The sequence below is a fragment of the Camelina sativa genome, chromosome 7 (genome assembly GCF_030686135.1).
Source record: "Camelina sativa cultivar CO46 ecotype springtype chromosome 7, ASM3068613v1".
Taxonomy (NCBI): domain Eukaryota; kingdom Viridiplantae; phylum Streptophyta; class Magnoliopsida; order Brassicales; family Brassicaceae; genus Camelina; species Camelina sativa.
Genome location: NC_141886.1, coordinates 24,670,005 through 24,690,083, shown reverse-complemented (window position 1 = coordinate 24,690,083; position 20,079 = coordinate 24,670,005). Strand labels below are relative to the sequence as shown.

Sequence of the window (20,079 nt, the reverse complement as noted above, 5' to 3'; positions counted from 1 at the left end):
ACTTCACACACCCAATGGCCAATGCTATTATTGTGTTTATAATATAGACTATACAGTTTTTAAGTTGAAGTTTTTTTTCTTTCTAAGCATGTTAATATCATTAATAAATGAAAGTTGAGGTTTACAACCTAAGGAAAGTAGCCAAGGCAAAAAAAGAAAAAACAATGCTATAGTAGAATTAGGAACAATTTGAGGGTGTTAGCGGATCCATAAAAGCATAAGCTTACGCCAACGTTTTCTATGCCTTCTTGCGGTGATAATGTTGCGGAGTTCACGATCAATCCACTTGAAGACTACTTGTGACGATAGGCGCACGGAGTTGTGATGAACGTTGTTTCGTTGATGCCATATGTTGTAAACTACCACTTGTACTGCGAGCTTCCGGAGGAGAGTTGGTGCTGGAGTAGAGGAAAGCCGAGTCCAGGAGACCAATTCTGCCCATGAGCTGAATAGACGTTGTCGGGGACATAGTCTTGCGAAGACCATGGTCCAGAGTTGGGAGGAGAACTCACAAGCCAGAAAGAGATGGTCGCGGGATTCCGTGGCAAAAGTGCAGAGACAACATTTAAAGGATTAAATCTGTCCCCAAGAAGCAGGCCTTTGTCGCGTAGGCAGACTGTCGAGATGTGTGACCCACATCTGGAAGGCCTGTTTAGGGATAACCCCTTTGAACCAGACAGATGCAGCCCAATCATGTTCAGCATCGCGAGGTCTTAAGGCTTCCAAGGTCCTGGCTGAAGAGAAGCCGTGACACTGTACGTCACCAACAAACCACATATAAGAATCGTCAGGCAGATCCCTGGACGGAGCAGGTTGGGAGTTCAGAATGTCTAGAATGGCCATATCTGGCTGGTGTCTCGATAAGGGAAGTCTCCATCCAGAGGCATTGTGAGCTTCCGTCACTTTAGCGGTTAGTGGGATGATTAAGGGTCTAGCACCGAAGTCTCCCATTCTTTTGATCAACGGGCCCTGACCTGTCCAGTTGTCATGCCAGAAGGAGGTTTTCAATCCATTCCCAACATTTCTTCTCACAAATTGTTCAGCTAGGGGCCTTAAATGCGAAGCATTTTCCATGTCCAGGGATCATTTGGCGATGCAACAACGTCCCAGAATGATTTGTTCCTAATATGATAGTGTCGGTGCCAGTTTGCCCACAGAGAGACATTCTGGTCAAAGAGCAGCCATACCAGCCTCAAGCAGAGAGTTTTATTCCAATCAACCAGACTCCTCAAGCCCAGGCCACCTTCAGCTTTAGGTAAGCATAAGGAGGCCCACGATACCTTTGCACTTTTGCCCTCATCAATGTTTCCAAACCAAAGATATCTAGAATAAAGGCTTTCGATTTTCTTTAAGCAACCTTTTGGTAGAATGAAAGTGGTCATCCAGAAGTTAATGGTCCCATAGATAAATGAGGATATGAGTTGAACCCGACCCGCAAATGATAAAGATTTGGTCGACCAAGACCTGAATCTTTTTGAAATTTTCTTTAAGAGCGGTTCATATTCAGCAATGCGGAGTTTCCTGGACATAAGTGGAAGGCCTAAATACCTGATTGGTAGGGTGCCCGTAGGAAAACCATAAGCAGCCATTGTGTCGCACTCTGAAAACTCTACACCTGCATGGAATAATTGGCTTTTGTCTTTGTTCACTCTTAAACCAGACCATGAAGCAAAATCATCGAGGGTTTCACAAAGACCACGCAAGGAGGAGCTCCCCCATTAAAGAAGATCATGACATCATCTTCAAACATTAGGTGGGATAGAGAGAGGTCTGAAGCATTCGGGTGGTAACGAATGTACCTTGAGGCAAACCTAGAGTGCAACAGCTTAGAAAAGACTTCCATTGCTAAAACAAAGAGGTAAGGAGACAGAGGGTCTCCTTGCCTTAAGCATTTTGAACTTTTGAAATAGCCTCTGTTAGTACCATTGATAGAAACCGTGAACATTGGAGTGGAGAAACACTGATAGACCCAATTGATGAAGCGCTCAGGCATGGCAAGGGCTCTCATAGCTCCTAAGATGAAGTCCCATCTGACGGAATCAAAAGCTTTCCTTAAATCAACTTTTAACATCGTGCGGGGCGAGATTTTTTTCCAGTTATACCCGTGAACCATTTCAGTAGCAAGCAGAACATTTTCGGTAAGCAATCTTCCTGGCAAATACGCAGACTGGGAAGAGGATATGACAGTTGACAGCAAAGTCTGGAACCTGGAGGTTTTCAGTTTGGCAATAACCTTGTACAGCATGTTCAAGCATGAAATAGGCCTGAAATCAGAGGTGGTAGAGACATTATCTGACTTCGGAATGAGGACCAATGTGGTGGCGTTCCACTGCGGAAGTAACTTGCCTGATATGAAAAACACTCTAATGGCTGCAATAACTTCTGGACCAACCACACTCCATGATTCAATGAAGAACTCGACTGAGTAACCATCTGGGCCACTTGCTTTATTTCTGGGAAGCGAAAGAAATCCCGCCTTAATTTCCTCATCAGTGAACATCTTATCCAGGTCACGAACCTAAGAAGGCGAGCAACGATAAGAAAGCAAGAGGTTCATGTCACCCTGTTCCAGCGAGTATGGTTCTAGTTCACCTCCAAGTATGTCTGAGAAATAATCCACACAATGTTCTACGATCCCCTGTTGTGAATCAATCTGCACACCGTTTTCGTCATACAAGGTAGAAATTGTATTGATTGCCTTCCTTGCGTCAGCCATTCTGTGAAAATAACGGGTATTGCTATCCCCTTCTTTAAACCATGTCACCCTAAATCGTAGAAGGAAGAAGCTCTCTTCGGCAGAGGAGAGGATGTTGAATTTACGTTGAGCTTCTACTTCCTGAGTCGCATTGGCTAGAGAGGGATCTACAAGAGTCAAATTTTGACAGCTCAAGAGAAAATCATGGGCTTCGTTAGTGCGCTTCTCAAGATCAGAATAATTGGTCCTACTGAACTCCTTTATTGGCTTTTTCAAGGCTTTGAGCTTCTTGGAGACACAATACATAGTTGAGCCTGACACGTTCAAAGAATACCAATACTCTCTAACCAGGTTCAGGAAATCTGCATTTTGGAAGAGGAAGTTGAAGAACTTAAATGGCCTTTTCATTTTAGGTGTAGATTCGTCTAAGACAACACCACAAGAGGCATGGTCCGAGAAGTCTGGATCTCCAAAAATGGCAGAAGATGAAGGATAAAGAGAACACCAACTATCTTTTACCAGAATACGATCAAGTTTCTTTGCAACCGGTCTAGATATACTCTTGTTCCACCAAGTAAACGTGTTGTCCTTGTATTTTAGGTCAGATAGCTCTGCTTCTAGGAGGCAAGATCTGAAAGCTCTTGTTCTTCTTTCAACGTTTGGAGAGGAATTTGCCGAGTGCTCATGAGGATGAAGCACTTGGTTAAAGTCTCCCATCACTATCCAGGGATTATTCAACACAATAGAGGAAGCGCCCAACTCCATAATTTCATTCCATAGCTCAAACCTTTTGTCCTCCTCATTTGCTGCATACACCACGGAGACAACTATCCAAGATTGAGAATGAGGTAAGAGAACCTCACATGTTATCATTTGCAAGGATTTGTCAACAAACACCACTTGAACGCTAGGATCCCAAACCACCCAAATCTTTCCTAATTCTGAAAACTCATAGTTTTCCTCAAAAGACCAGCCAGGCAAAAAAGTACTAATAAACTTCTTATCCTTCGGCTGTTTAACATGCGTCTCTATTATACCACCAAAAATAGGTCTATTTACCTTATACCATTTTTTAAAACCGCTCATGTGGCTTGATATATTAAAACCACAGACGTTCCAACAAAAAAGAGGCGTATACATATTAGAGAGATTGTTTGAGGCTCTTGCCTCTCAGAATTTTCTGTTGTCACTTTGACAGCACTCTGATAAATCTCTCCTTGTCAGAATCAGTGGACAAAATATCTGACGAGTCCTCTTCAACCGCGTAATCCGAGTCGGACTCCACGCCAATTACCTTGGCACTGGTGGAGATAGAGGCACTACCTGTGAAGACGGGTTTGCTAGACTCACCGAGAGTCAACTCCTTACCCCCACCTGCTGATACACTCTTTGACTCAGCGAGCACAATGCTACCCGCACCTTCAGATACAAAGTTCTCCAAAGGTATATCGGTCGTTTGTGTCGCTTAGGGTTTCCAAACCTGCTCTAAAACTCGGTTGCTATTTAGCAGAACCCTATCCATCGGTTTATGAGCAGGGGTCTTAGACCTTCTCCGTCTCTGGTTTCTCCGCTGCTTAGGGGCATTTTCCCTTGACTTTGAACACGACTCAGGGTTGTGAGTGGTCGAGGAGCAGACATTGCAGGTGACTGGAGCAGTCCTGCAATGCTTTAAACTGTGGCCTATTTCCTTGCAATGTGCGCACACTAGAGGCATCCACGGGCTCGACACCAGAAACCGACATATCTCACCTGAGTCAAACTGAACATTGACTGCCTCCGGTAATGGTTTTCTAGGGTCTATGATGGACAAGACTTTAGCTACCTCAAGATTTGTCTTGTTCGCAGTAGATGGATGTAGACATTTTGGGTGCCCCACCAAGCTTGCGATACGCTCTAGACCCTCTTCATGAAAGAACTGAAACGGGACGTTCCGAAACTCGAGCCATATGGGTGCCGAGGAGAGTTCAGGCTTAGCTGGCACTAAACCGGGTTCCCATTTTGCCACAAACATAGTTTGGCCCTTAATCTGCCACAACCGTTGATTAAGAACCCTGTTTCTGGTAAATGAGTTTGGGATTCTGAATAAAAATGCATTGCCCTCCATCTTGGATACAGAGATGTCCCTATACTGCTTGCTCCAAATACCATTGATGATGTTGTGCAGTGTTCCTTGGGAAGGTGGGTCAGAATAGAATTGACCTAGTATGAAAAAGTCCCAAGACCTTTTGTTTCTCTCAATGACATCATTTGGGATTTTTACGCATAATTCGCCAGAAGGGAGCACAAAGCCAGGACCTTGCGTCGAGAGTTTCCTGGTGGAGCCCTTAACCATGTCCACCCACGTGTCAGCATCGTTGATTTTGTGGTAGAGTAGTAGCAGGCAAGGGCGATTCCGCCGTAGCCGAACCAGATGAAACCTTTCCCTGTGGAGTTGGAGGAATAATCATCAGAGAGGAGGTAAGTGCAGGCTTTATGTTTTCAATTGTTACCGATAAAACCTGAGTTGAAATGGCCAAGTCTGTCGCTGTGACAGTCGATTGGTCATAAGAAATAGATGGCAAACTGGAAGTTTGGTCTGTTACAACAGACGTCTCAACACCGGAGGCAGAGCCATCGACAATGGAGGTTTCAACAAGCGAAATAGATTTCAGATCTGTTTGAGGCACAACTCCCGAGACGTCGAGCGAAGGTAGATCTGGACTTGGAGGTTCCCAGGCAAACTCACCGGAGGGTTTGGCTACAGCGTGGGGAGCAGACGGGCACCCCTTGCTCTTATTAGAGGCGGAAGCACGCGAGTAGACAGCAGCAAACTTCGAGGAACCAGGGACAGCCCCACGGAGGGGCTTCTTCTTCTTCTTAGGCATCGGTTTCTAGAAGGGAAAAGAAAGGAAATGGAGGGAGAAAGGGGGAAGTTCTCGGCGAACGGCGTGAGGCCGAACTCCGGTGGCAAATCTCGATTTTGGCTAATCCCCTCAGACTATGTTGCTTCCGTGTTGAAAGGGTTTGGATTTATGTTGATGTTATTGGAATACAAATTTTTACGGACAGAACTTTTGAGGGACGATCTAATGAAGCCCATTATGTTTAACATTGCTAGTGAATACTGAATAGTGAATACTAGTGATAATTAGTAAGTACTGAGTTAGTTCATTCTTTATATTTGTTCAATTAGATATTTACCAATAAATAACCTAAATAAAACCAAAGTAAAACGGTTTTATTTGTAGAAACTCCATTCTACAAATTATAAATCAACTATTCACGTTTTGGCCTAATTGGTTAATTTATAATTTTACACCAAAACGATAAAAAAACAGTTTTATTTTATTCCAAATAAATTGTTTCTGAAAAATGTGAATTGTTAACTAGCAATATAATCTTATTATAAAAATGAACATATAAGAAAAAACAGCTTTATATCTATACAAAAATCTAAAATATAAACATTGCAAATAATTTACGAGAACAAAACTTCGGGGAATTTTCAAATTGTAGTAGTTATTGAATGACTTTATCATAAAAGTGATCATTATAGGACAAACACTAGTTAATGCAATAATACATGCTGATTGTTTACAAAATATTTTATAAAATTATAGTGGCCCAACAAATCATTATAGTTTATTTGTCCGAAAATGAAAGCTTCGGCAAGTTTCACGTTACACGGATAGGTAGTGCTGCAAATGTTGTTAATCATTATAGGACAAATACTAGGTAGTTTTATTGGGTCTGCGTCTTCCCATGTATTTGAGATACTTTATAAAAATCACAAATGAAAAGAATAAACTAAATATTGTGCCCATTTTTCTAGTTCGATATTGACATCTAGACACATTAAAAATGACTATGGGTGTAATTAAATGTCTCAATAGATGAGAAGGACTCAGAGGAAAATTTTCATTGTAGTCAAAAACTTTTGTTGTTTATAAGTGGGGAACTTTTCATTTTTGGAGTAGACTACAAATATTTTTTTTTGTTAAAAGGCATTCAAATTAAATTTGTAGAAAATACAAAGTTTTACAGGGCATAGCCCAGACCGGAAGTCTGTTAAGAAAAATTACAATGCAAAATGAAAAACCAAACTCATAGTTAGGAAGGAACCAATGGTTGAACCAGAAGTTGGAATTGAACCAGATTTACGGCTGGGAATTAACCACCTCAAACCAAACTACATTATTGCACCTGAAACGTCCAAACGCAATCACAATGAAGTGTTGAGATCTCTTGAAGATTAGGTTTCATTTGGTGTTATCATCGCCGCTTTTTCTCCAGAGAACCAAAGGTGTAGAAGTTATAAGGACAGATCCGGGTTGGTGTCTCGCAGACTAGAAGCTTTGTTCCGGACGAGGGTGTCTATTTGACGAAGGAGGAGATCAAAAAACTTGAAGCTATTATGGTGAAGCCGGTGATTCCTTTCCAACCAGATTGTGTAGATCGTGGCTTGCCAAGCTAGTAGTGCAAGCTTCCTAGAGTCACGAGAGCCTCTGAAGCGTAGTAGTCGTTGAATGGTCATGTTCCAGGATCAGGATGGGTGGAGGCTGCAACGTGTGGCAGTAGCTGACCAGATCGACCAGCTAAAGGAGCATTCAAAAAGCATATGGTCTCGAGTCTTAGGGTGGATCCCACAAAGTAAGCACCTAGGATCAATTTGGAGACCCCATTTGAGTAACCGATCTCTAGTTGGTGATCTATTCAACATGAATAGCCATGTTAGAAACTTATGCTTTGGGATACCTCCAGAAAACCAAACAATACTATGCCAAAGAATAAAGGGTTGATTCTCCTTTATCGCTGAGCAGATGGTGCCCATAGTATGACGGTCCTTGTGCGAATCATCAATCCACCATAGATAAGTATCTGGATCTTCTGTCAAACATATAGTAGAAAGGTCTATGTGGAGGTTGACCTGTAATTCCGATCTTGCAGGTGGAAGATTCCAGGCGCCATGTCTCCACAGATCCGATAAGCGAGTTCCTCGACGAATGCCAACTTGATAGATCCCATCTCCTTGGAGGTAAGTTGTCATTTTCCCCAGTCTACTCCAGTGATCTGTCCAAAACAGACACGATTCCCCATTTCCAAGCTTCAACTTAATCCAAGGATAAACCATTTCTCTAATCTTCAACAACTTGTTAGTTAACCAAGAGTGTTTATTGCTTGTTTTCCTTGTCCAGAAGCTGCTAAGGTTACTAGAGAGGACTACTCGCCTGAACCACGCTACCCACACTGAGCCGAATCAAAAGAAAATTAACCAGGTAAGTTATATCATACAAGCTGTGTTCCAAGCTTGTAAATTGCGAATCCCTAAACCCACCTTCCTTCTTGTCTAAATTGACAACCTCCCAAGCAACTCTTGCTGAATGATGCCCCTCTGTCGTACCCTTCCATAGAAAGGCACTAGAAAGAGAGTTTATAATTTTAACACACTTCTTTGGCAGGACAAAACCGAAGCACTAGAAGTTGAATATCCATACTATGACTGAGTTTAAGAGTTGGAGCCTGCCTGCGAAAGATAGAGTCTTAGTAGACCAAGCATTAAACCGACCCTTTACCTTCTGAATCAATGGCACACAGTCCAACAAGGTGAGCTTCTTTGTACACAGTGGTAGGCCTAAATATCTTATAGGCAACTGGCCATGACTAATCCCAGAGGAAGCAGTGATTTGGTCAATTTCAGGTTAAGATAATCCAGAGGTGAAAAAACGGGTTTTAGGAATACTAATAGCTAAATCCGACACAACTTCAAAGTTTTTGAGGACTTGTAGAACATTGTGCAACGAGGAAGCCGTCCCATCTATGAAGATAAACAGGTCATCAGCAAAACAAAATTGAGTTAGTTTCATCTCTCTGCATTTGTGGTGATATTGGATTCTTCCTTCTTCCGCTGCTTTGTCTAAACAAGCTGATAAACAATTCATGGCCAGCACGAACAAGTATGGCGAGAGCGGGTCTCCTTGACGCAGTCCTCTAAGTCCCTTGAAATATCCATGCACATGCCCATTAAATCCAACTGAGAAGGAAGGAGTGCAAATGCAAGCTTTTAGCCAACGTAAGTAAAGCTCCGAAACTTCAATTCCTCTGGGGCAACTAAAAATAAATTTCCATCTAACCGTATCAAAAGCCTTAGCAATATCTACTTTGATGGTTATTCTTTTAGGCCCATTTGCTTTATGATAGTCATTAACTAGTTCATCAGCTAACAATGTATTTTCCACTATCAATCGACCTTTAATAAAAGCTGTCTGGTTCCTTTGAACTAGGTATGGAAGAATTGGATTTAACCTCGCAACCAGCAACTTAGAGACTACCTTATAAAGCATACTAAGACACGAAATGGGTCGGAAGTCAAATACAAGTGAAGCTCCCGGGACTTTAAGAATCAGTGTTAGGATGGTTACATTGATCGCTGAAGGGAGGAAGGAGCTGTGGAAGAATTTAAGAATGCTGGACGTCACCTCTTCACCAAGAATTCCCCAAGAAGCTTTATAAAACGCTGAGGTAAAGCCATCCGGGCCTGAAGCTTTGTTAGCATTAAGCTTAAACATTATCTTCTTAATCTCTGCAGCTGTGGGAAGTTTAACTATAGATTGCTTCAGGTCTGAAGAGCAACAGTATGACAACGTACTCTGGATCCAGGCGAGAGGCTATTGACAGGTTGCAGAACAGACGTGCTAGCAGTGATTTAAAATGATATATCGCCATAGAGCTCATCTCTAAAGGATCATCAATCACCGTTCCAGAGAGAGAAGTGAAAGAACGGATTGCATTGAATGCATTTCTCATCTGCATAATTCTGTGAAAGTAAGTAGTGTTCACGTCACCCTCCTTTAGCCAATTAATTCTCGACTTTTGCCTGAAAAATGCCTCTTCTATTGTTCTGAGAAAAGCCCACTTTGTGTGAATGTCCTTTTCTTGTTGGTAAAGGGCAGGAGAAGGAGTCGCCAATGCCTGAACCTGAACAGTTTGAAGCAAAAGGTTAGTCTCTCGCATTCTGTTTTGGATATCTGAGAAGTTCTCTCTCGAAAGTGTTTTTCTCTTTTAAGTGTTTTTTGTTTTGTGCTCAATGAGGACAAATAAGGCTCCAAGGGAGATGAACTTCCAACCAGATTCCATGCAGTTTCAATCGTAGGGTGAAATTTAGGGTACTTGGTTAGGAAATTGAAGAACTTGAAAGGTTTAGTGCCTGCAATGGGGAGGGGAGCAAAGAGGTTTATGAGGCTGGGAGAGTGATCAGAGAAGTCAGGGGCCAGGAAGGAGACAACACTATCAGGATACAAGGTAAGCCAGTAGTTGTTTACGAGAACTCTGTCTAGCTTTTTAGCTATCGGGTTTGAAACGCTTTTGTTGGTCAAGGTGAAAAGAGGTCCTTGAAAGCGCAAGTCAAAGAGCTCAAGCTGCAATAGACAATCCCAGAGCTCTAACATTCGAGAAGTATAGTAGTTGATATTTGGATTGGAATGCTCGGCTGGATGGATTATCTGATTGAAATCTCCACATAGAGCCCAAGGAATGGTATCAAGCATCAATCTTTGGTGAAGACTCAGAATCTCACACCAAATGTTAGTTCTTTCGTTACTTAGATTTGGAGCGTAGACAACTGTGAAGTAGAAACGATGACCTCCTTGAATAGAAATCTCACAGGTGAGAAGATGCTTGGATTGATGAAGAACAATTACTGCTGCAGGAGCTTTCCAGATGAGGACAATACAACCATCCTCATCTGAATTATGGTTCGAAGTGTAATTCCAGCCAGGACAAGCTTGATTCATAACACGGTTCAAATTTGGTTCCTTAATATGGGTTTCTAAAATAGCACCAAAAGTAGGCTTATTAATAGCTAGCCAGGATGCAAAAGGACGATGCTTATCCGTGTCATTTAGACCTCAGATGTTCCATCAAAAAGGTTTTATATACATAGGAACAAGTAAGAGGTTAGGAGCTTTGAAAATCCCCTCCTAGCATAGGAAGGGTATCTCCAGTAATAAGACAAAGAGGCGAGGTTTGGTCGATCACCATATCAGAGGGTCGGATTTCGTCAGGGTTGGTTTGGGTAATGGTTGAGGGTGCAGGCTGAAACGAAGGGGCAAGAATATCATAAGGATTGGAGGTTTTTATTCCTGAAGATGACAACGTTGAATCGACTTTAGAAGGTTTTGTTTTCTTGGTGGTTTGATTATGAGGGTGGTTTAAAGGTAAAGTAGAAGGGGTAGGAGGAAGAGATAATTGACCCTTAGCACATGCAGCTACTGAAGGAAGAGATGAGAAACCCTTTTCTTGCACTGACTTGGTAGGAGAGATAGTATTAGAGACTTGATCCTTAGTGACAGTCTTTCCTTTATCTTTATTTGAAATAGAGACTGCATCTTTTACTTTGCTAATCTCTGCTTCTTTGGTTTTCTGCAGCTGTGTCCAGGAAGGCGTTACTGAAGGACAAAATCTGATTACATGCCCAATCTCTTTACAATGTAAGCAAGAAGGTGGAACCCACGGATATTCAACGTCAATTGTTATCACTTCACCATTCTCCCGAACCACTTCAACCGAAGGAGGCAGCGGCACATTGAGGTTTCATTCAACTTTGACATGCACAACACATAAGCTCACTAAATTCTTCGTAAATTCATCCATATTGGGATTGCATCAAGGTTTGTACTTGCTCCACCTGAGGCATCCCATTGAGATACTAAGAACATGCATTCACCAATGTACCACATTTTCTTCTCGATGATCTTTGCTCGCAAATGCTCATTTGGAATCCTTACCAGCATTGAGTTATTATCTTGATTGAGGTGGATTTCGAGACGCTGACCTTGACCCCAGATGTGACTGAGGACACTCTGAATATGCTTGTAAGTTGGAAGTCGACCTTTGAATATACATATTATGAAATCCTTGTGAATATCCGCACCCTATTGAAAAACTGAATCCTTAATTTGAACTCTAGGTTTGCCATCAAGGGAAAGTTCAACTGGAGCAAGACGCGTAAGTGATCTATCTGCTGCAATTTTTAGTTTCTGAGCTAGAGTTTTAGGTTGATTACTAATCTTGATGGCCTCAGGAGTATGTTTTCTGGAATCCTCAACAAGTCGCGAGGCAGAACTGGAGTTTGGGGGAAATACAATTGGGACAGGAGTATGGCCAGAAGGAGTAAGGGAAGTGGGTGGGGGGACAGGAGAGAGGGGGATGGGAGGCTGAGAGGTGGTAATGGGGATGGGAGATGGGGTTAGAAGAGTGGAAGTTGATAGCATTGGAACAGGAGCAACTCCTTGGCTTGCAGAAGCTGCTACTTGCAAAGGAGAATTACGCGATGATATATCCTTGATGTAGCAACGAGCTACCTTAGGTGGAGGCGTACAAAGTAAGCCATCCGTTTGAGCAACAGTCTTACCGTCTGCTACAGTTTTGCCTTCTAGTATTGTAGCAGTAGTTTCAGATCTAAGGGTTTAACCCATGGTTTTGTAGTAGGAGTTGAGGATAGCTTGAGCCTGGGGGTTTACCACCACCGAAGTAGACTTATGTTGAACTGGGAGAGCTAGAATCACTCGCTCGGGCTCCAAGTAAGCAGTGTGAGCAGAGTGTTGGAGGGCAGAATCAGGGGACACAAGGGAGAGGGGTGGAAAATCAGAGAAGTTGGGGGGGGGGGGGGGGGAGGGGGTGGACGATTGGAGCTGCCTTCAACCGAAGTTGAAGGAGGAATCGGATTGGAAGTACGGTCCGCAGGGAACCAGCAGTTCACCATTACCCAGTTGTGTTTTCCGGTTTTTCTGTTTGACTACAAATATTCATTACATTACTTTCTATTTTTTTATTTCTTATTTGCTTCCTTTCTATTCGAAATTTTGGATCTCTATAAACTCTACACATAAAATCAAATCAAAACAAAACTGGAATTTAATCTATATTGAAATTGAGCAAATCACACACACACACACATATATATATATATATATATATATATATATATATTATATAAACTTTGGTTTTTAAAGTTAGTAACTCACAAGATTGTGTCATGTGTCACTTTTAACGATTAGAGATTTTGTTACGTTGAAAACAAAAACTTAGTTTTAACAATTTTTTTTTGAAGTATAAAGATAATTATGAGAAAATAATTTTGTTGTAGAAGTTTTTAATAAGATAACTCTAATATGTATAAAAACAACAAAATTTGTTTTTAATAAATTTTTAAAAGTGAAAGGGTTATTACAAAAAAATCAGAAAATTAAAACTCTTAAAACGTTAAAATTTAAATCTAATATGTATATAAGAAAATTATTTTTTTATATTTTAAAAATATAATTATAAAAAATATAAATTGAAACATGTTTAAAATATAAAAACATAATTCTAATATGTATATAGGAAGTTTGTTTTTAAATAATGTAATTTTAACATGTAAAAAGTTTATTTTGATTATTTTCCTATATTAGTTTTCAAAAATACACCTTCATGTTGTCCATTTACAAGAATACTCTTTTCTATGTATAAAATGATTAAATTCTAAGCCCTAACATCAAACACTAAACCCTGCTCACTCAAAACTATACTCTAAATGTAAAATAGAGAATCCAAACCTAAAAAGAAAACTAAAAATTAATTTAACATATTGTAATTGTTGTGTAAGAGTGAGAAACAATGAAAATGTTCAAGAAAAAAATATTTTCGAAAAGAGGTATCTCAAAAATGGCATTTCTAACAAATTCTCATTTTAATACGTATAAAAAAAAATTATGTGTTTAAAAATTTAGAATTGTAACTTTTTATAATAAATATATACTTTCAAAAAAATTATAATATTAGGTAGTAATTTTAATTAAGTTACTAATTCTACAAGAAAAAGGATTACTTTTATTCTTAAAAAGAGAAAATGGATTAAGGATATACAATTAATTCATAGAATATTTAATAGTAAATTATTATTCGTAAAAGAAAACGGATTATAAAGACTTATCTCTATCCAACAACTAAACTATCTAATATTTTCTCACCTAACAATGTAATTTCTTCAAATTTGTTATATTGGTAAAGTTATTATTTTTTTTTTCTTATGAGGTTTTATCATTCTTATTATGATGTTTCATATTATAAAGTAAAAAAACACAAAAATTGTATAAATGATCCCATATTTTCAACATTTTTATTATGAGACCAAGCTAATTTATATATATGTTTGTTTATGTAACTCAAAGCATATGATAACATATTATGCATATATATATATATATTAATTTTTTTAACATACGACAATGATATATATAAAAATATCTTAGCCAATGTTGGTTTTTTTAAAAAATTAGTGGTTTTTTTAAGAATTATTTTTTGTTAATTTCAAATATTATAATTCTTATTATGATATAGACTAAGATGCATAGATTGTGTTAATATAAGTTTGTAACTATTTAAGATAAAGTATGTAAAAAAAATAGTTTATTATGATGGTACAACTAGTTAAATTGTATTAGAAATAGATATAGCGAATTTCAAATTAATTTTTAAAAAATCATTAAAATGTATAAATAATCACTTATATTTGAATTATTATAGATTTATTTATTTTTTTATCCGTGTATTAACGCGAGCCTTATCTAGTATATATATAAATCTTAAGAAACGGATATTCAAATCTATTTATTTTTAATTGTCAGCATAAATTATCAAATTATTATTCTCACACGCTTACTAAATTTTTTTTAACACTCTTTAGTGCAATAATCTATGCTGATAGCTTACAAAATGTTTTATAAATATTTACTGTCGGAAAATGAAAGCTATGGCAACTTTCACGTTATAGTTAATAATTATAGAGTAATGACTTTTATCACAAAAGCGCCACTACAGGGAAAATTTGACAACAGGTAACGATTTCCAGTTGAAAGCAAATGAATTCTTAGGACATAAAATAAAAAAGAACAAATTTATACATATACTCTGTTGTTTAATTAGGGTTTTCTTTGAATTAGCTGTGTGAAAAGTAATTACAATTCTTATAACATCTATATATATATATATATATATATAAGCTCCAAGACCTAGTACAAGTAACATGTTTTGTAATCATGTTAATTATATATCTCATACATGTCAAACTTTCATGAAACGCATTCAAATTTATATAATATATATACAACACTCTGTGTCTTTGGTTGAAACAAATTACATTAATTTGTACTTTATATATCTTAAATTTCAATCTTTCTTAAAAATTTATAGGTATATTTCTGTCTTCTTGTGAATGATTTGTTCTGAGTGTCTTTTAAAACCATCGACATTGTAGCAGCCAATGCTTCTATATAAAGATACTCTTTGTGACCTTCTCAAACACATCAAACAAAGTAACAAACTCCACGAACACTATTGGCTAACAAAAAGAAACAACAATGAAGGCTACCGTATCCATCACTGTCATCTTTCTCCTGGTCGCTTTGGCCGCACCCTCTCTAGCTCGTCCTGACAACCATGTCGAGGATTCTGTAGGTCGTCTACTTCGTCCTGGTCAAACCTACCACATCGTACCTGCGACTCCCGAGACAGGGGGAGGTCTTTTCTCGAACAGTGAAGAGATCTGTCCCCTCGACATCCTCCAGTCAAAGAACCCGCTTGACCTGGGCGTACCCATCAAATTTAAGTCCGAGTTATGGTTTGTTAAGGAAATGAATAATGTCAACATCGAGTTTGAGGCTCCCAACTGGTTTTTGTGTCCTGAAGAATCCAAGGGGTGGAGAGTCGTGTACTCTGAAGAATTCAAAACGAGTCTTGTAATAAGCACTGGTGGTTCATCAAACCCAAGTGGCTTCCAGATTCATTGAGTCGACGGAGGTGCTTACAAGATTGTGTATTGTACGACTATCTCGCCTGCTGCGTGCATGAACGTTGGCATATTCACCGACCTCTCTGGTGCAAGACGCTTATCCTTGACCAACGGTGAGGCTCTCCTAGTTAAGTTCCAGAAGGCAGCAACTCCAAAAGCGGATTTGAAGACTAAGCTGAGGATGTTCCCTTTCTACTGAGTCACAACTTGTACCAAAACGTGTCAAAGATATAGCCTTTTGAATAACGGTTGAGACAATACCAACAACTTGTGATCGGTTTGGGTATCTTTAATTTTCTGGTATGATCAGTCTATCAAGAGTCATGCATGACTCATGTGTGTTTGTTGTGGTTAAGGATCTTGCTTGTGTATAAATGAATTACATATATAAAACCCTCTTTGTTTTTATGTAAAGTATATACTGTATTTTTATATTTTTTAGAGATAAATAACGCAATAACTATGTGAAGTCTAACCAATTAAAAAGTGCTTATAATTTACATCCTTGCATTTTTGACTTTGATTACCAAGTTACACTACCAGTATCGTATATATCTCTATCTACATCCTTGCATTTTTGATGTATTGATAATTTTCCGTGGCTGCATATAGACGTCACTGAAATTGAAAATATCAAGTTTTCGTGGCGCTTATAATAATTTGTGTTTTTGTGATAATTTTTTAGATAAAGGTTAAAAACCTAAGGACCTTATAGCTTTTCATACTGTGTCTATCATCACATATTGGGTTCACGTCAATACGTTTCTAAACAAGATTATATCATTGTGGTTTCTACAACTACAATGATGTACAATCTGCAAGTTCGTGGGATATTGTGGGAAATGTCCCCATAATATTCAAATATGGAAATTCTCGACTCGTCATCCTTTAGTTTTTTCGTATCCAAGAGCGGCGATTTTTGAGTTAATTGCAACTGGTTTGATATATGGGGCAAACTAATTTCATTGAGTAGAGTATTTTCATATTTCATATGGTTTTATTGGAAAATTAATATCCACTAAATTACAAAATGTTGTTACAAAAAGATTTTGAGAAAGTAAAACGTGCGTAGATGAAAGCGAATATTCCATCTTGATGATTGACAAAGATATAAAAGAAGGATACAAACTTCAAATATTTGTTTGGCTACAAATTTTCTCAATTGTTAGCATTTATTTTTTTGTTACATAAATTTACATAATAAGCTTCCAGTATCCACAGAACTCATAACAATTAATTTTTCATACAAAAATCCAATGAAGAATCCTACTTTGTCTTTCATCGTTCTCACCGTTCTCTCAGCTGTGATATTGACCACAGCTCCAGCGGCCGATGCTGTATCAAGCCAAGTAGTCCTAGACATAGCAGGACATCCGGTTCAGTCTAATGACCAATACTACATCATACCAGCCAAGATAGGAACCGGAGGTGGTCTTATCCCTTCAAGCCGAGACTTAAACACACAAGACTTGTGTTTGAATCTTGATATTGTCCAATCATCGTCTCCTTTCGTCTCAGGCCTTCCCGTAACTTTCTCTCCACTCAACACCAAAACCAAGCTTGTCCAGCTCTCAACTAGTCTCAACCTCGAGTTTGATTCCACGGTTTGGTTATGCCCTGAATCCAAGATTTGGAGAATCGACCACTCTGTGCAACTTAGAAAAAGCTTTGTAAGCACTGGCGGTGAGAAAGGTAAAGGTAATAGCTGGTTTCAGATTAAAGAAGATGGAGATGCTTACAAGCTTATGTATTGTCCGTCTAGCTCCATTGTTGCTTGTATAAATGTGAGTTTGGAGATCGATGATCTTGAAGCTCGACGTTTGGTTCTTAGCAATGATCAATCTTTCGCTGTTAAGTTTCAGAAGGCTTATGATTCAAACTCGAATTGTCATCTTGAGTCTAACTCGAGGATGTTCCCTTTTATGTAAGTGTGGAATCTTGGTAATTGTCATATACCAAGTTTGTTTTTTTTACTGAAACAACCAGTTTATATGAAATAAAACAAACAGTTAATCTAGTTAAGAGTTAATTAAAGTAACACTGTACTACAATACCTAACTTAGAAAAATGCTTAATCTTTTTCGGATTAATTTGAAAGTCTATAAATCTTGGGTTACATATGTCCGTTAAAATATTTGATACTTGTTACAAACTCTGAAACTATGCAGTATTTCACTTTGGTGCCCCTCGTCGTAAGGGTCTGTTTGGTTCGTCTACTATAGAAGCGTCACAAAAAGTCCATTAGGCGGCGCGTGCGTGTGGGAGCTGGGACATTGGATATGGTGGAGGAGATACGACGGATGAGTGGTTACGGTGGAGGTGTGATAGTAGTCGGCGGGTTTTGGCTTCGGAGACGGAATCGGAATCTGAATCCGATTTGACGGCGGCGGAGATAATGGTTATATGGGCTATACAAGGGCCAACTGCTTTTGGTTTAATGGTTATTTGAGTATGTATACAGTGTAAATAGAGGCTTATTGGTTTATTCTGGCTAACTTGGTATATTTTACTTCATTACTTGTATATAAAAACGCTTCTGCAACTTTGCGGCGATCAAAATAGAATCTTCCTAGCAGGAGAATTACGGAATGGTGAATCATTCATTCTCTCATTATTGGTTTTAATCACATTATATAACAAGGGTACAATGTCTAAGTTTGCTTACTCCTTTTTTGTTGTACAAATCCCATTTTTTTCTTCTTTTTTTCTATTGTTTGTTTTTTCTTTTGTTGTTGTTGGCAGATGCTGTTCTTGAATATTTTTCTTAGAATCCACACTGAAAGATTTCGCGATTGGACGTGTCGAACAAACACAATGGCATCTGGATTATCGCAGCCGTCGAGTCGTGCTATATGTTCTTGAGAAGAAGTCAAAGAGATGCAATGCTGATGATTCTTCGCTTAATCAATCTTGTTAGCCAGTTAGGGTTGTTTGTTTACAGTTTATGCTATAGAATTAAATGTATGCTACAAAAGATTAAGAACATCGATGTAGAAAAAAAAGAGATTAAGAACATCACAGAAAACTATGCGAGTCCTCTGCTACAAATATCACTTATACAACAACTAAACCAAAAAAAGAAGCGAAACATGAAGCTCGTTTTGAGCTCGAAAATCCAAATATAGTCTTTTCTAATTATTTAATATAATGACAAACTTCCTACGCATACAATTCATTTGGTACCATTACTATAAATTAAGCTATATCCACCATTAGTACTTAGAAGGATCATTATTATATGACACAAGTACTTCAAGTCCCCCGCGATTTCGAGTCCCCTGTAATTAAGCTATGTCTACTAGCATTATATTGAGGTTATAGGTTGGGCTTTGTGTTATGGGCTTGTGTCGTAATGTTTACGTCAATGACGGTGTATGTTAACTTAGAAACCCTAGCATTGATCATGTATAAATATCTTTGTAATGTTTGTGAATAAAAGACAACTCAGTTTAATACCTAATTCTTCATGGTATCAGAGCCTTTCTAAATTTTTTTTTCTTCCGCTAAACTCTTCTTGCTTTGGTTCTTCTTTTGTTAAGAACAAGTTTATTTTCTTGCGTGACAAGAAATCATGTTCGAAATAGATGATAGTTCATCATCTTTGAAGCAGGCCCCTGCAGTGCAGCGATGTACTCCAGAGACGGTGTCTCCCTACACTTTGTCCAGCTAGGATAATCCTGGAGCTATGATCACCTCCGTCATGTTGACTGGTGATAATTACAATGAATGGTCCACTGAGATGTTTAATGCTCTTCAGGCTAAGCGTAAAACGGGGTTTATCAATGGTACCATACCAAAACCATTGAGCACTGATGTCAATTTTGAAAATTGGCAAACAGTTAACTCTATAATTGTGGGTTGGATTCGTACTTCGATTGAGTCCAAAGTCAAATCCACTGTTACTTTTGTTTCCAATGCTCACCAGTTGTGGGTGGATTTGAGGCAGCGTTTCTCGGTGGGAAATAAGGTACGTGTTCATCAACTCAGAGCTCAACTTGCGGCGGGTCGGCAAGATGGGCAATCGGTGCTTGATTACTACGGCAGGTTGTATAATCTGTGGGAAGAGTTTCAGAACTATAAGCCAATCACTGTTTGTACTTGTGGCATTTGTACCTATGGTGCGACCGGTCAGCCTGCAAGGGAAAGAGAAGAGGAGAAGATTCATCAATTTGTTCTTGGTCTTGATGATTCTCGGTTTGATGGGTTGTGCACCAATCTTGTTGCCATGGATCATTTTCCTTCTCCTGGAGAAATTTATTCTCGTGTTATACGAGAAGAACAGAGACTTGCGTCTGTGCGTACGCGTGAGCAACAACAAGAAGCCGTCGGCTTTGTGACTCGTCGTGAGCAACCTCCGAAGGTAACCGCATATTTGGGACGAACAGACACTTCTGGTGGTGGTCACAATGTGAATTCTGCTCAGCGTCGTTTGATACTCTGTTCTCATTGTGGGAGAAGTGGTCATTCAAAAAGTGATTGTTGGCAAATCGTTGGATTCCCTGATTGGTGGACTGAGCGATCAGAGAAATCACAACAAAAGACTGGTGGTCGGGGCCGTGGTGGACGCGGTTCTGGT

At 39.0% G+C, this 20,079-nt stretch overlaps 6 protein-coding genes across 7 annotated transcripts; 2 read left to right on the top strand and 4 right to left on the bottom strand.

The window, feature by feature from the left end:
- Positions 1-6: 6 nt before the first annotated feature.
- LOC109125660 (uncharacterized) lies at positions 7-903 on the bottom strand. Its single transcript, XM_019227797.2, has one exon. The coding sequence runs from the start codon at positions 484-486 to the stop codon at positions 199-201; it is 288 nt and encodes a 95-aa protein (XP_019083342.1). The 5' UTR covers positions 487-903; the 3' UTR covers positions 7-198.
- Positions 574-951, bottom strand: LOC147941648 (uncharacterized). Its single transcript, XM_087458597.1, has one exon. It carries the CDS (start codon positions 949-951, stop codon positions 574-576), a length of 378 nt encoding a protein of 125 aa, XP_087314723.1.
- A 2,699-nt stretch (positions 952-3,650) lies between these two features.
- On the bottom strand, positions 3,651-5,027 carry LOC147941647 (uncharacterized). The gene has a single exon (XM_087459205.1). The coding sequence runs from the start codon at positions 5,025-5,027 to the stop codon at positions 4,161-4,163; it is 867 nt and encodes a 288-aa protein (XP_087315331.1). The 3' UTR covers positions 3,651-4,160.
- LOC104702033 (uncharacterized) lies at positions 3,651-5,750 on the bottom strand. The gene is made up of 2 exons (XM_010417832.3): positions 5,194-5,750; positions 3,651-5,118 (listed from the first exon to the last, which is right to left on the bottom strand). The coding sequence occupies exons 1-2, from the start codon at positions 5,557-5,559 to the stop codon at positions 5,041-5,043; spliced, it is 444 nt and encodes a 147-aa protein (XP_010416134.1). The 5' UTR covers positions 5,560-5,750; the 3' UTR covers positions 3,651-5,040.
- Positions 5,751-14,856: 9,106 nt separating this feature from the next.
- On the top strand, positions 14,857-15,917 carry DR4 (drought-repressed 4). The gene is given in 1 exon segment (XM_019227333.2): positions 14,857-15,917. A coding segment is annotated over 1 exon segment (630 nt). The 5' UTR covers positions 14,857-15,072; the 3' UTR covers positions 15,703-15,917.
- Positions 15,918-16,645: 728 nt separating this feature from the next.
- Positions 16,646-18,114, top strand: LOC104702029 (kunitz trypsin inhibitor 3-like). Of its 2 annotated transcripts, XM_010417828.2 has the most exons (2): positions 16,649-17,427; positions 17,672-18,114. In XM_010417828.2, exons 1-2 carry the CDS (start codon positions 16,760-16,762, stop codon positions 17,697-17,699), a joined length of 696 nt encoding a protein of 231 aa, XP_010416130.1. In that variant the 5' UTR covers positions 16,649-16,759; the 3' UTR covers positions 17,700-18,114. The 2 variants fall into 2 exon arrangements, with proteins under 2 accessions (XP_010416131.1, XP_010416130.1); XM_010417829.2 differs by lacking the exon at positions 17,672-18,114 and having other exon boundaries at positions 16,646-17,520.
- The last annotated feature ends 1,965 nt before the right edge of the window (positions 18,115-20,079 follow it).

Coding starts and splice junctions, on each gene's coding strand:
- LOC147941648 (XM_087458597.1), bottom strand. CDS start 951: ATGGGAGACTTCGGTGCTAGACCCTTAATCATCCCACTAACCGCTAAA.
- LOC104702029 (XM_010417828.2), top strand. CDS start 16,760: ATGAAGAATCCTACTTTGTCTTTCATCGTTCTCACCGTTCTCTCAGCT. Junction 17,428..17,671: donor TCGAGGATGTTCCCTTTTAT/GTAAGTGTGGAA, acceptor GAAACTATGCAG/TATTTCACTTTGGTGCCCCT.
- LOC104702033 (XM_010417832.3), bottom strand. CDS start 5,559: ATGCCTAAGAAGAAGAAGAAGCCCCTCCGTGGGGCTGTCCCTGGTTCC. Junction 5,119..5,193: donor ACTTGGCCATTTCAACTCAG/GTTTTATCGGTA, acceptor CCAACTCCACAG/GGAAAGGTTTCATCTGGTTC.
- LOC147941647 (XM_087459205.1), bottom strand. CDS start 5,027: ATGGTTAAGGGCTCCACCAGGAAACTCTCGACGCAAGGTCCTGGCTTT.
- LOC109125660 (XM_019227797.2), bottom strand. CDS start 486: ATGGTCTTCGCAAGACTATGTCCCCGACAACGTCTATTCAGCTCATGG.